The sequence below is a fragment of the Hyperolius riggenbachi genome, chromosome 6, assembly GCF_040937935.1.
Source record: "Hyperolius riggenbachi isolate aHypRig1 chromosome 6, aHypRig1.pri, whole genome shotgun sequence".
Taxonomy (NCBI): domain Eukaryota; kingdom Metazoa; phylum Chordata; class Amphibia; order Anura; family Hyperoliidae; genus Hyperolius; species Hyperolius riggenbachi.
Genome location: NC_090651.1, coordinates 353,162,986 through 353,176,656, shown reverse-complemented (window position 1 = coordinate 353,176,656; position 13,671 = coordinate 353,162,986). Strand labels below are relative to the sequence as shown.

Genomic DNA, 13,671 nt, shown 5'->3' with positions numbered 1-13,671 from the left:
TCCCATCACTATCTTCCCCCACCCCTGTTGCTTGTGTGCCACTTTTTTTTTTTTTTTTTTTTTTCTCTCCCTCACACCCATCTGTTTCTTCTGGAACAGGTCACAACTCTGACGGGAAGTATATAGCGCGGGCGCAGCGCATAGAGTACGACTGTGAGCTCGTGCCACGCAGGATCGCCATATTCATAGAGAAGACAAAGGATGGACAAGTCCTGCCAGTACCTAATGTGGTGGTGCGCGATATCGCTTGCGGTGCCAACCATTCGGTGAGATTGTGCTGCAGACTATGGTGTTTACAATGGTTCTGGTCACATAGTGAAGCTCCGCATTGAGCCTCTGCCTCCATCTAGTGGAAGTATTGAAAACTGCAGCTCTTATTTAAAGGACACCTGAAGTGAGAGGGATAAGGAGACTGACATTTGTTGCCTTTTAAACCATTCCAGTTGCCTGGCAGTCCTGCTGATCCTCTGCCTCTAATACTTTTATCTACAGACCCTGAACAAACATGGAGAACATGTTTCTGATTAGGCACTATTCCCCAGAACTAAGAGCACTGGGGCAGAGTAATGTCATCCGTACTGACCAATGCAGAGCAAGAGAACTTGGGTGCTCCCTAGTGGCAACTACCGGTAGAGATGAGCATGAATTCCGTATTGTAGTCATTTTGCAGTGGAATTCAAAATTATGTGTAAATTTGCAATGACGTAATTTCTTGAAAGTATAAAGGATCCTCACTATATATACATTTTTGCCAAAATGTTTTCTCAGGCCCATATATTCTCGTGAAGATTCTCATCTGTGTGAAAAGGGGATATTTTCAAAAAACCTAACGGTGAAAGATGGTGTCCATCTTCTCAAGGGACATGTGGTATGCTTGCCGTGAACATATTTTCACAATTCCTAAGCACTTGCAAAATTTACACAAAATTAAGGTTACCCACAAAATCGTAATTACAATTAGAAATGTAATTTGCGAAAATTAACAAAGTGAAATTTCCTATTATGGGCAACTCTGAGCAAGCACTAGCTGCAGAATCAGTATGGTCCCCCATCATGAAAAGGGCACAGTTATGAAGAATATTTTGCATGCAGATGCCTCATCAGAGGATATTTCTCAGTTAGTCTGTCATTGGAAAACAGCCTATCGGTAACAATCTTGGTACAGCCCTGCCTATCAGAGCTTGGACATGAAGTAGCTCCGCCCCAGGCTAAACCCACCCTATATTGGTGCTGAAGCGGAAAAAAAATTGATGAATTAGTTGTATAGTACGGATAATTACTAGAACATTAGTAGCAAAGAAAATCATATTTTTATTTTCAGTTAGTGTTTTTAATAACATTGCATTATTCTCTAATATTTGCAGCTTACACAATATTCAGGATTCTAAATGATTTTACAGTGCAGCCTAGTGAACTTTTGACCTGTCCTCTGGAGAGAAAAATAAAATAGTGACGGACAGTTGAGATAACAAGCTTCAGAAGGCAGAGCTCTCTGTGACTTTGAAAGTCGTGGAGCTTGGTGGCTCTTTTGCATAGATAACTGGAGTTTAACTCTTCCTGTACTGGAAACAATATTAGACTTATGTCTGCTACTTATGTTTTATTTCTTAGCTGTACTACACATTCAAGTCATTGTATCACAATTTTTTTTTTCGCTTCAATGTCTCTTTCAATGTCTGGCGTCTCTTGATGGGATGCTGACACTGTTCTTACATTGCAGTTTTTGCTTTATTTTTGTGCGGTTTCGTTTTAATTTTTTTTTATTGCTCTCCTTTACATACATTAAAGCCTAGCTGGTTTGTACTGTGGTGCCCTCTGGCTTTGCAGTATCTTATCTGCATAGCGCTTTCAGTGACCTGCCGGGCTGTTGTGACCGCTGTTTGGATGCGTATTTCCTGTCTCACCACCTCCCGCCTTTATTTCCACAGATGGCGCTGGACTCGCAGAAACGAGTCTTCACCTGGGGATTTGGTGGTTACGGCCGGCTGGGACACACCGAGCAGAAAGATGAGATGGTCCCCCGGCTAGTAAAGCTGTTTGATTTCCCGGGCCGCGGGGCCTCCCAGATCTATGCAGGGGCCACCTGCTCGTTTGCCGTCAACGAAATGGGTAAGTAGAGCTGTCAGAGGCCGGGTCTTTATATTCTGTAGTTTGTTTTGTTATTGCGGCTTTGTTCCCGCTCTCTGTAATGCTTCAGTTTTGTGGTTGTCGTCAGTTGCCGTGGGAGGCCTGTACAGGAGGGGCTAAGGCTTACACACACATATGTACATCTGACCACTAGGGGTGGTCAATGAGAGGCAAATGATTCTCACTTGCAGCAAGACTTTATGCAGAATGTGTGCAGCTTGAGAATGGCGCAATTAAATGAACTTTGTGCTAGTTTTGTAGTTTTGATGGTCCCAAAGCTGGTAAATCAAATGTGAAGCCCCCTTAAAGGACACCTGAGGCGAAAATAAGCTAATGAAATAAACAATCGAATCTATCTTCCTTCTCCTAAAAATGACTTTTAACCACTTAAAGAGACACTGAAGCGAAAAAAAAAATATGATATTATTATTTGTATGTGTAGTACAGCTAAGAAATAAAACATTAAGATCAGATACATCAGTCTAATTGTTTCCAGTACAGGAAGAGTTAAGAAACTCCAGTTGTTATCTCTATACAAAAAAGCCATTAATCTCTACGACTTTCAAAGTCGTGGAGAGGGCTGTTTTCTGATTTTTATTATCTCAACTGTTCCTGGACTATTTACTTTTTCTCTGCTAGAGGAGAGGTCATTACTTCACAGACTGCTCTGAAAGACTCATTTTGAATGCTGAGTGTTGTGTAATGTGCACATATTATAGAATGATGCAATGTTAGAAAACACACTATATACCTGAAAATAAAAATATGAGAATATTTTCTTTGCTGCTAATCTTCTAGTAATTATTCATAGTACACAACCAATTCATTATATCATATATATTTTTTCGCTTCAGTGTCTCTTTAAGGAGTTGTTCTTTGCGATCTGTGCTGCGTGGTCTCTCTAGCCCGCAGCACAGATCGTGTGCAAGGCAGGGCGATCAGACTAAGCCCCCCGCTCCCCCCCCCCCCCTTTTTTTTTCGCCCACTAGGGGGATGACCTGCTGGGGGGGGTCTGATCGCCGCCGCTCCGTCGTGTTGTCGGTCGGGGGGGGGGGGGGGGGTGCTCCTCAAAGCCTCCTTCCCTCCCTACCTCTTCCTTCAGCCTATCACACGGTGGCGATCCCCAGCCAATCAGAGGCCGGGGATCGCTGTATTGATGGTAAATAGCGGGGATTTCTTACCCGCGTGATTACAATTAGCCTGCGAGCCGCGTTCGGGTGCTCGCAGGCTATTCACGGAGACACGGAGCGGCTGTTTCCATGTAAAACCACAAACGACCAGCCGCCGCCTATCGGCGTTAGCTGGTCGTTAAGTGGTTAAGATACTCTACGGTATTTTATGTTTCAATCTACTTTTTAAGTTTTAACTGTTTTATTGTTTTTGCTCCATGACACATTCATTGAGCATATGCCAGAGCTAAAATCTGTGTACTGTTGACCCTTTTTCCCTTTCCTGCTCTCAGAAGCCATTTTCTGCTAGGAAAGTGTTTTATAGTTGGAATTTCCTTTACAGTGAGGGTCACTCCCTGGAGTCAGCCACTTACATACCTGATGTTTAAAGTGGAATGAAACCCAGCATTTCTACTTTGCTCTAATAGATTTACAGCATATTAACCTTTTTTTTTTTTTTTTTTTTTTTTTTTTTTTTTTTTACTAGAACTGCATTCAAAGGGTTAACACAGGCTTTAGAAGCTTCCCTGCCAGCAGAACTTTACATAATGCTATTATGTGTTTAATTGTATCAAGTGAGAAATGTAAACAAAGCCTTCTCTCACACTGCTGGGTCCCCTGAACAAAGTCAGACAAGCAAAAATGCTTTTTGATTAGAGGCCCATACACCTAACGATTTCCCGCCTATATACAGCAGGTTCGATCACTGTGATTGAATCTGCTGTGAAATTGTTGCGCAAACGCTCACAGAATGATCGATTTTCGTCCAAAATCAATCGTTCCCGTCGATCCGTCCGTGCGGAAGATTTCGCTCGGATCGCCAGCGGGTCAGGAGTGCGTCGATAGCAGCGTTCTAATGCCCGACGACCGATGCTATTGGCAATACATTACCTGCTCTGGCCGGCGCATGCTCCCCGGTCTCCGCTGTCTTCTCCTCCGTGCTCGGCTCCTCCAGCTTCACTGAACTTCCTGTCCCGGCAGGAAATTTAACCAGTAGAGCGCCCACTACTGTTTAAACTTCCCCGGCAGGAAGTTCAGTGAAGCTGGAGGAGCCGAGCACGGAGAAGGGACAGCGGAGACCAGGGGGCACGCGCCGGCCGGAGCAGGTAATGTATATGCGGCGGGGGACACAGTGGCAGCATCACCACAGATTGTGATCGGTTTCAGGCTGGAATCGGTTCACAATCTGTTTGCAGTAAAGGCAGCCATATGATCCCTCTCTGATCAGATTCGATCAGAGAGGGATCTATCTGTTGGTCGGATCAGATGGCAAATCGACCAGTGTATGGCTACCTTAAGTTAGAGGATGAAAAAAAGCAGTTATAAATAAAATGCAAAGTCAGCTCTCGGAGTAAAATAAGTGTACTTTAGAAACGTATAATTTCTAAATAAATACTTATGCACAAAAGCAAATATGATAACCGTATGGCATAAAAAAAGTAGGAAAACATGTTTTTATTGAATATTGTCATGGTTTTATACCGCTTTTCAGGTACAGAAGGGGGGAAAAAAGGAACACAGTATAGTTATTTGTGTGCTAGGCAGCGACACATGTCTATCATCATGTCACATCGGGTATCCTTTAAAAAAAGGCTCTGGGTCCCATAGAGCCTTCACACTCCTCTCCTCGTTACTCCCTCATTGACCCCCAGTTCAAATTTACCACCTTCAGCACTCCCTGGAAGGCTTCGGAAGCACTCGTGTCCCCTGGGTGCTTCGGAAGACAGGCACATCTGTTCTTGTGTGCAATTCCAGACAGCTCTTCCTCGGAAGTACTCAGGGATGTGAGTGTTTTCAAAGCTTTGGACTTCTGAAAGCTTATTTGACCAGTTGGTGGAATAACTTTCATACGTGGATAGTGGAGGATCTGGGATCCAGTGCCATCCCTCTACATTGGTCATTTTTGTTTTGTTTTTACCCCAATTTTACTTCAGTTTAATTTTTTATGAATGCAGAATTATTTGTATCTCATCACCCATCTTTGTTGACCACCCATCAGACATGTAGGGCTGTGGAGTCAGTACAAAAATCTTCCGACTCCTCAGTTTATGAAACCTCCAACTCTGGGTACCCAAAATGGCTCAGACTCCTCGACTCCGACTTCTCAGTCTAATACTTACCAGGGCTGTGGATTTTGTACAAAATCATCCGACTCCCGACTCCTCAGTTTGTGAAATCACCAACTCAGACTCCGGTTACCCAAAATTGCTCCGACCCCTCGACTCCAAATCCGACTTCACAGCGCTGCAGAAATGCAGTTTTTATTTGCTGCTTATTAACTGTGCTGCATGTCAGACAATAAAACGTTAGTATTTGACATGAATGCTGCTGTCTGGGCGAGTTATAGAGGAACTGAATGATCGAAAACTGACCCTCTATGCACACCTGAGATGAGACATATGGACGCTGACATGTTTTTCCTTTTAAACTATTAACAGTGTTCTCCCCAGGCTCTTTTAGCCAGGTGCTCCTCCTGGCTAATTTTGGTGAGCACCCGGCTGTCATCGGCTCGCCGCCTCCTATGCTGTAAGCAGAGTTGCACAGACCCTGCATTCCTCCATTGCGCCACAGTTACTTTTTCATGCCACCCATATATATCGGTGAGAGCATTAGAGAAAACTCTTACCCTGCTCTCTGTTTCATCATTCACTGCTCAACCTGCTTGTTATCAGCCCTGATAAAATCCCTGACTGAGCATTCAGTCTGGCTTTGCTCAGGAATCTTTTTATAGCTGAGGCATTATAGCAGAGGCCCAAGGGGGCAGGCTTGGGGTTGAAAAGACATCAGAGAACACAGACTTGGCTATAAAAATTCCTGAGCAAAGCCAGACTGAATGCTCAGTCAGGGATTTTATCGGCTGGTTAGAAGCAGGCTGAGCAGTGAAGGCTGAAACCGAGAGCAGGGTGGGTGTTTTCTCTAATGTCCCCACTGATATATATGGTAAAATACATGAGGGTGCTTCGTCTCTGGTAAACTTTAACTCCCCCTTGCTGTTGCCTTTTGTGTGCAGCCCTCCACGTCTCGTCGTAGCTCTCCTATACTTTCTTGTGGTTGTATGCGAGAGCTGGAACACCACATGGAGGGCAGCAACCCGGGGGACCACAAGATGGGTTAACCCCCTTAACAGCGGTGCACGTGCAGGAAGATTCAGGATCAAATACACAAGATTGCGTAGAAAATGCAGAATGTAGAAAGAAATGCCAACTTGCATGTTGTCTTGACCTTTTCAGATATGGGTTACTTTGAGAATTCTTTTAGTTCAGTTTAAAAAGTAATTGTCCTCTTATCTCCAGGTGGGCTGTATTTTTGGGGAGCCACAAACACCTCTCGGGATTCCACTATGTACCCCAAAATTGTGCAGGACTTGTGTGGCTGGAAGGTCCGCAGCTTGGCCTGTGGGTGAGTATCGGTGGCTGGCTGCCATAGTTCCTCTGTACCCCTATAACTCCGACCACTATAACATTGTCACTTTATATCCCAATAATGCCCCCGTCCCCCTCGTAGAGCAAAAAACTCTTTGTAATCTTCACGTTTCCTTTGTTTCAGGAAAAGCAGTGTTATTGTGGCCGCAGACGAGAGCACCATCAGCTGGGGGCCGTCACCCACGTTTGGAGAACTGGTAAGTTCCTCTCCCACAAACCTGCTGGCGTTTAGATGTGTGATATTGTATGTTGTAAGCAAGATGCCCTCCTCCTGTGTTATCCAGCAGCTGCATCATCTCAAAGCTAAAACACACCTCTCCCTAACGGAGGTTGGTAAATGGTGTGGGGTTTTTTTTTTCTTTTGGGGGGGGGGGGGGGGGGGGGATAAAGCATATACTTACCTGCTGAGGGGGGGGGGGGAGGTGTGCTCCTCAGCCCCTCAGCCGTACATGCGCCTCCATCTTGTACTGCAGCAGAACCGCAGTTCAAAACGTCTATAGTCATGTCACGTACCCCTTACCACCTCAATGTAGGCTGGGAGAAGAAGTCTATTAATGTGACTACATCTCCCAGCATGCTTTGAGTCTGCCGGGGAGGAGTTTGTTTTTTTTTAACCTAGGAGCACTCAGGTACGCATTAAAGGGCAACTGAAGAGAGGATATGGAGGCTGCCATGTTTATTTCCTTTTAAGCAATATCAGTTGTCTGGCTGTCCTGCTGACCCTCTGCCTCTAATACATTTAGCCATAGACCCTGAACAAGCATGCAGCAGATCAGGTATTTCTGACATTGTCAGATCGGACAAGATTAGCTTGTTTCTGGTGTGATTCAGACACTGCTGCGGCCAAATAGATCAGCAGGGCTGCCAGGCAACTAGCATTGTTTAAAAGGAAATAAACATGGCAGCCTCCATAGTCTTCTCGCTTCAGTTGTCCTTTAAATTCTACAACTCCTTACATTTTCTACCAAGCATTCAAAGTAAGGCTAACTTTGAATGTCTGATGTTCTCTGTCCTTAGGGCTATGGAGAAAGCAAGGCCAAATCATCCACCACCGCTCAGGAGATGAAGACCTTAGACAAGATCTACTCAGAACATGTGAGGTTTCTGTCACAGGTGCTCCGCCTCCACCCAATGGCGCTCCCTGCTGGTGTACTAACTGTACAACTCTTCCTGTCTTCTAGGTGGCCATGGGATACTCTCACACTTTAGTGGTTGCTCGTGACGAGACCGAGCAGGACGGCGAGCGGCTGAAGAAGCTCCCAGAGTACAACCCGCGCACGCTGTGATGCCTGCGCCCATCTCCTCCTCCACACACCCACACACTGACCCCGTACGGTGCAGGAGTGCCAGTCTCCGGTGCCTATGGAGTTAAGGCAGCTGAATTTCACCCGGCTCGGGTGCCAGAGTCCACCCTGCATTCTTCCCCAGCTCTTCTCGCCTCCGTCGTTCCTGGAAAGAAAACAAAACCTTGAAATTTTTACATACTCAAAAAGTGTTTTTTAAAAATCGTTGCGTCCCTGAAGGACGGGACTGTCCTCGAAACAAAGAGCGTGGCAGCTCCGCCTCCTCTGCCATATGCTGCTTCTCTGACTTCTACGTCTCTCTCTCCCACCCATCCGCTTCACATTTCCAGGGGCCACAGCCCCCTTCCTACAGCAACGCCTACGCAAACCAGAGAGCGGATGGTTCCGACTTGAGTATCCGGGAATCGGTGCCTTTGCCCATTGGCAGTTGCTGGCAGCGTTAAGAGGAACTCTTGCTGCACTTACCTGGTGCCTTTTCCGACGTGTGGTCCGCATTCGCCGTGCCTCACAATCCACTAAACGTGTTACCAGCCTTGTTACAAAGCCGTTATCAAGCTACATTTTATTTTTTTTTTAAGAGGGTTTTTTTTGTTAGAAAGGACAGAAAATAAAGGAGAAAAAAAAAGTCCCCCCATTATAGAAAGAGAGCCAGCGTCGCCCACCCTTGTGCGTCCTCAACAAAATGGCTACCGCTTCGTATGGAGAGCGGCCAGTCTCCGTGGAGAGAAGGGTGCGCTGGCGGCAAGGGATCGGAAGATGGCTGCAACTTTTTACGGTTTCCTGCGGCAGATCCTGCCAGTAACTGGAAGGCAATCAATTACTGCCACCCATCCACTGCATCCTCCGCGTTTCCACACACTTGATATCATTCCAGCAGTTGCATCAAAAAATGGTCCAAGTACAAATAAGTTTTTGTTTTGTTTTTGTTTTAGCCGTCTTCTTTTTACCTGTAGAAATTGTCACCCTCCCCCCCCCCACGATGGCGTAAGCCGGGGAAGGGTGGGCAGTCTCTCATTCCCGTGGCTGCCCTCTCATTATGCGGCTGCGTCCTCCCATGGTGGTCTGGAATCCCTAGTCATGTGAGGTTACAGGGTCCACGGGCCGCTGTTGTATCCTTTCTTTTTTGAGTTTTATATTTCTCAAGGTCATTGTTTAAATAAAATAAGTCTTTATGTAAAAATCTTGTGGCTGTGTATTCTTCTGCTGTTCTCATCGTTTTGCTTAAAGTGGATCCGAGGAAAAACTTTTATTCATTGCATAATTGTGTTTCTTTCGTATAGATTATAGGGCATTCCTCAAGCCAAATACTTTTTTTTGTTTGCTTTTTTTTTCTTTTTTGTTTTGTTTTATTTCTCTAATTCCCTATAAACTAAACATGCCTCACCCACAGCTTCTCCAGAGTGCCTTGGCACTGTAGCAAGGGCTTATGGGAGATCAGTCTGGGCAGGAGGAGGTTACTAGCCAGAGATTTCAGAGGGGGGGTTTAGCTTTCACAGGCTGAGGGCTGGAAATGCAGATCAGCTGGGCTGTGTGTAATGTGTCAAACAGAACTCTTTGTATCACAGGAATAAATAATCATAAACTGTTGAAGCTGTTTGCTGCTAGATTTGCTGTGTAAACTATCTAAACTTTATATAAGATATATAGACAAGTTACTTGTTCGTTTTTCATCTGGGATCCGCTTTAAAGTGGACCTGAACTCAGAACTTGCCCTCTGCTATAAAAGATTAAGCAACCGCATAATAACCTTTATAAAAAAACACTTTTGTTATAGTGGATTGAAATCCTGCAATATATCTGCAGTCTCTACTTCCTGCTTTCATGGTAGTGGACATAGGATTAACATCCTGTGTTTACCAATTGTCTCTCTGACGCAGCTGAGAGATCAAACTCCACTTGTGATTAGTCACGTGGCGGGTTTAGACAGGCTAAACCAGGGATGTCAAACCGGTCCTGCGAGGGCTGAGATCCTCACACATTTTTGACACATCTCAAATTAACTTATGGGTGTGAATCAGGAAAGGTGTGGTCCATCAGGTAGAACATACGGCTCTCTATCAGTCCATCCTAAACACTGGCATGGATCTGGCCCTCCAGGCCTGGAGTTTCACACCTGTGGGCTAAACTCTCTCTAAATCCATACAGGGTGCACTTCTGTCCTGTGCAAGAGTTCAGGTCCACTCTAAAGGTGGCCATACACTTGGGGCCCATTTCCACTTGTGTGTTGCGATTTTGTTGTGGAAAACGCGTCAATGAATCCGCATGCGGGTGCGGATTCGCTCGCGTTTCCATGCGCATTTTCACGCGGAATCGCTCGCAGTTTGCGCTATGCGATTTAACCATGTCAATGCCGGCAAGCATTGACATGGGTTTTTCAGCGGGAACGCCGAGAAAAACCGCAAGACTAATACGCTTGCGGTTTTCCTATTAAATTACATTAGCGGCGAATTCTGACGGCTCTGCCGTGCAGATCTTTTCTGCACAGCAGACCGCACAGAATTCCTGACAAGTGGAAACAGCCCCATCCACTTGTATTGGTTATGCGAATCTGCATGCAGAAAACGCATGCAGATTCGCTCTAGTGGAAACGGGCCCTAATAGATTTGCCGCAGATTCGACCATCAGATTTCTGTCAGATGCCTATCAAGTCATATCTGACAGGAATCTATCTGATGTGTGCCACACACTAGGAACAGATTTCCAATAGATTTCAGAATGACTTCTATCTAAATGCATTATTGGACCATTATGCTGGGGATACACAGGTCGATTCTGAGCCATTAAAGGGAACCAGAGACGAAACACCCTTGTGTATTTTACCATATATATCAGTAAGAACATTAGAGAAAACACCTACCCTGCTCTCTGTTTCATTCTGCACTGCTAAAAGTGTCTCATCAGCTGTGATAAGAATCCCGGACTGAGAATTCAGTCTGGCTTTGCAGGGAATAATTATAGCTGAGTCATTATAGCAGAGCCACAAGGAGGCAGGCTTGGGCTTGAAAAGACACCAGAGAAGACAGACTCCGCTATTATCTTTCCGTAGCAAAGCTAGACTGAGTGCTCAGTCGGGGATTCTTATCAGAGGTGATAACAGTCAGATTAAACAGAAAACAATGAAACAAAGAGCAGATTAGGTGTTTACTGTCATGTTCCCACTGATTTATAAGGTAAAATACAAGAGGGTGCTTCATCTCTGTTTCTCTAACAATCACCCACGTATGTCTCTCCCCACCCATTTGGCAACCCAGCATCGGGGGGAGGGAGGGCAGCAGGATTGGCACAGCTTGCTTCCTGTAGCCCCGCCCTCTTGTACGTACACCAGTGTAATTCCATCTGAAACGCTGCATGATGCTGGAGGTGATCAGTGTTGGAATTTGCCCGCCGGTTTGATAGGGGAACGCCATGCCGGACTAGAGCAGCAGCACCCATAGTGACATCACAAAATGCACCCACGTAATGTATTAGGCATGGGACTGGCGGGTCCAACACTCGGATCAGCAAGGGCTGATGGCTGTAGCGGATTTTATCAGAAAGCAGCCTCGTTTAGCAGCAGCCAGTTTTTCAACCTATAGAGGAAAAGGCCAATGTCTGACATAATCCGATTGGAAAGGGTCAATCCCAGCTGTTGTAATTTTCTTGGGGTTGCCTTTTTGGGTGAAATGAACGCTTAAATCAAAATGTCCAATAGGAGTCGCACTTGTGGATACATAATGGCCTCTTGTTATAGTGCACCTTTATTTTTTCTCTAATGGGAACAGAATGCTTTTGAAACTGTAGTATAATCTCGTTATAGTAATCTCTGATCTATTAAACATTCAGGTAACGTAAACTCAATGTCCTGGTGCTGGCCAAGCACCATTATAAGTATATGGGTGTAATGCCTGGTAAAGTAAACTCACATATGATAGATCTTGTTTTAGTAAACCGTTTTTTGCCCCTGCGGTATTCTGTATCCAGCTATAATGGAAAGTAGGCGGGCTCAGGTGTCATATGTCATTCGAAGACCCATGAGCTGTGATTGGTGTGCTGGCAGCCACTTGTAGCCTGCTCGCTATCTGCACATTACTCTGGGCCTGTGTGGATTACCTCCAAAAGCACCAGCCAGTAAGACCTATGCTTCCTGTGGAAGCTGCTGCCTGATTACGGGGGGAATTGCCGTGTGTGTGTGTGTCTTGCGCATGGCTGCAACGCTACAGAATCATCCAGGCTGCACAGAAATGTGGATAGAGGAGCACTCTCAGTACTGTACCTGCAATAATGGAGGCCTATGCTTCCTGTGCAAGCTCTTATGTGATTATTGCATGCAAATCCCTGCATATTTAGCACTGTGCATTTTGATCTAGCTTAGACACTGTCTGTGCTCGCTTGCTGAAGCATTGAAAAGCTACCAGTTATTGACTGAATTAAAGGGAACCTTGACTATGAGGGATATGAATGTTTCCTTTTAACCAATACCAGTTGCCTGGCAGCTCTGCTTGCCTATTGGTTGCAATAGTGGCTGAGTCACACCAGAAACAAGCATGCAGCTAATCCAGTGTGACTTCAGTCAGAGCACCCGATCTCCATGCTTGTTGAGGGGCTGTGGCTAAAAGTATTAGACAGAGGATCAGCAGGAGAGTCAGGCAACTGGTATTATTTTAAAAGGAAAAATCCATATCCTTCTCAATTTAGGTTCCCTTTAAGATAGAGTACTATAGTATGCTTTGTGCTTGAGTATGACAATTTCTGATCTAGTAAATTACTTAGCTTGGTCCCTTGGAGTTTACTATAAAGCGGTGGCTCACATCATGCCAAACACTGAAATCTCTGTGACGCATCACAGGTGTAGGGACCCTCAGTGTAGGTAGCCAGCTATAGGTGTCCCTAATATAGCAAGTCCGGTGCAGGTGCATCAGTATAGGTAGCCAAGCATAGGTGCCCCCAGTATAGGAAGTCAGGTGTAGGTGCATCAGTATAAGTAGTCAGGTGTAGGTGCCCCCAGTATAGGAAGCAGGTGTAGGTGCATCAGCATAGTTAGCCTAGCATAGGGGCCCCCAGTATAGGAATCACGTGTAGGTGCATCAGCATAGTTAGCCTAGCATAGGGGCCCCCAGTATAGGAATCACGTGTAGGTGCATCAGCATAGTTAGCCTAGCATAGGGGCCCCCAGTATAGGAATCACGTGTAGGTGCATCAGCATAGTTAGCCTAGCATAGGTGCCCCCAGTATAGGAGTCAGGTGTAGCTGCATCAGCATAGTTAGCCTAGCATAGGTGCCCCCAGTATAGGAAGTCAGGTGTAGGTGCATCAGTATAAGTAGCCAGGCATAGGTAGCCCCAGTATAGGAGTCAGGTGTAGCTGCATCAGCATAGTTAGCCTAGCATAGGTGCCCCCAGTATAGGAAGTCAGATGTAGGTGCATCAGTATAGGTAGCCAAGCATAGGTGCCCCCAGTATAGGAAGTCAGGTGTAGGTGTGCATAGGTAGCCAAGCATAAGTGCTCCCTGGATAGGAAGTCAGGTGTAGGAGGACCCTGTATAGGTAGCCAGGCATAGGTGCGTCCGTCTTCTCGCCCCACCTCAGCTCTGACTGTAGTTAGAGCAGAGCTACAAGAAAATGGCCGCTGGTGTCCGTATTTGTGGACATCATCGGCTATTTTGTTGTAGCCC

General features: G+C 45.7%; 1 protein-coding gene across 1 annotated transcript in view; it reads left to right on the top strand.

Annotated features, from left to right (window-relative positions):
• Positions 1–9,202, top strand: part of RCC2 (regulator of chromosome condensation 2) — a 35,945-nt gene extending 26,743 nt beyond the window's left edge. Inside the window, exons 8-13 of the mRNA XM_068241692.1 lie at positions 100–266; positions 1,929–2,109; positions 6,590–6,695; positions 6,843–6,915; positions 7,736–7,813; positions 7,900–9,202. Coding sequence (XP_068097793.1) covers positions 100–266; positions 1,929–2,109; positions 6,590–6,695; positions 6,843–6,915; positions 7,736–7,813; positions 7,900–8,004 — 710 coding nt within the window. The 3' untranslated portion in view covers positions 8,005–9,202. The remainder of the gene's footprint in view (positions 1–99; positions 267–1,928; positions 2,110–6,589; positions 6,696–6,842; positions 6,916–7,735; positions 7,814–7,899) is intronic.
• The last annotated feature ends 4,469 nt before the right edge of the window (positions 9,203–13,671 follow it).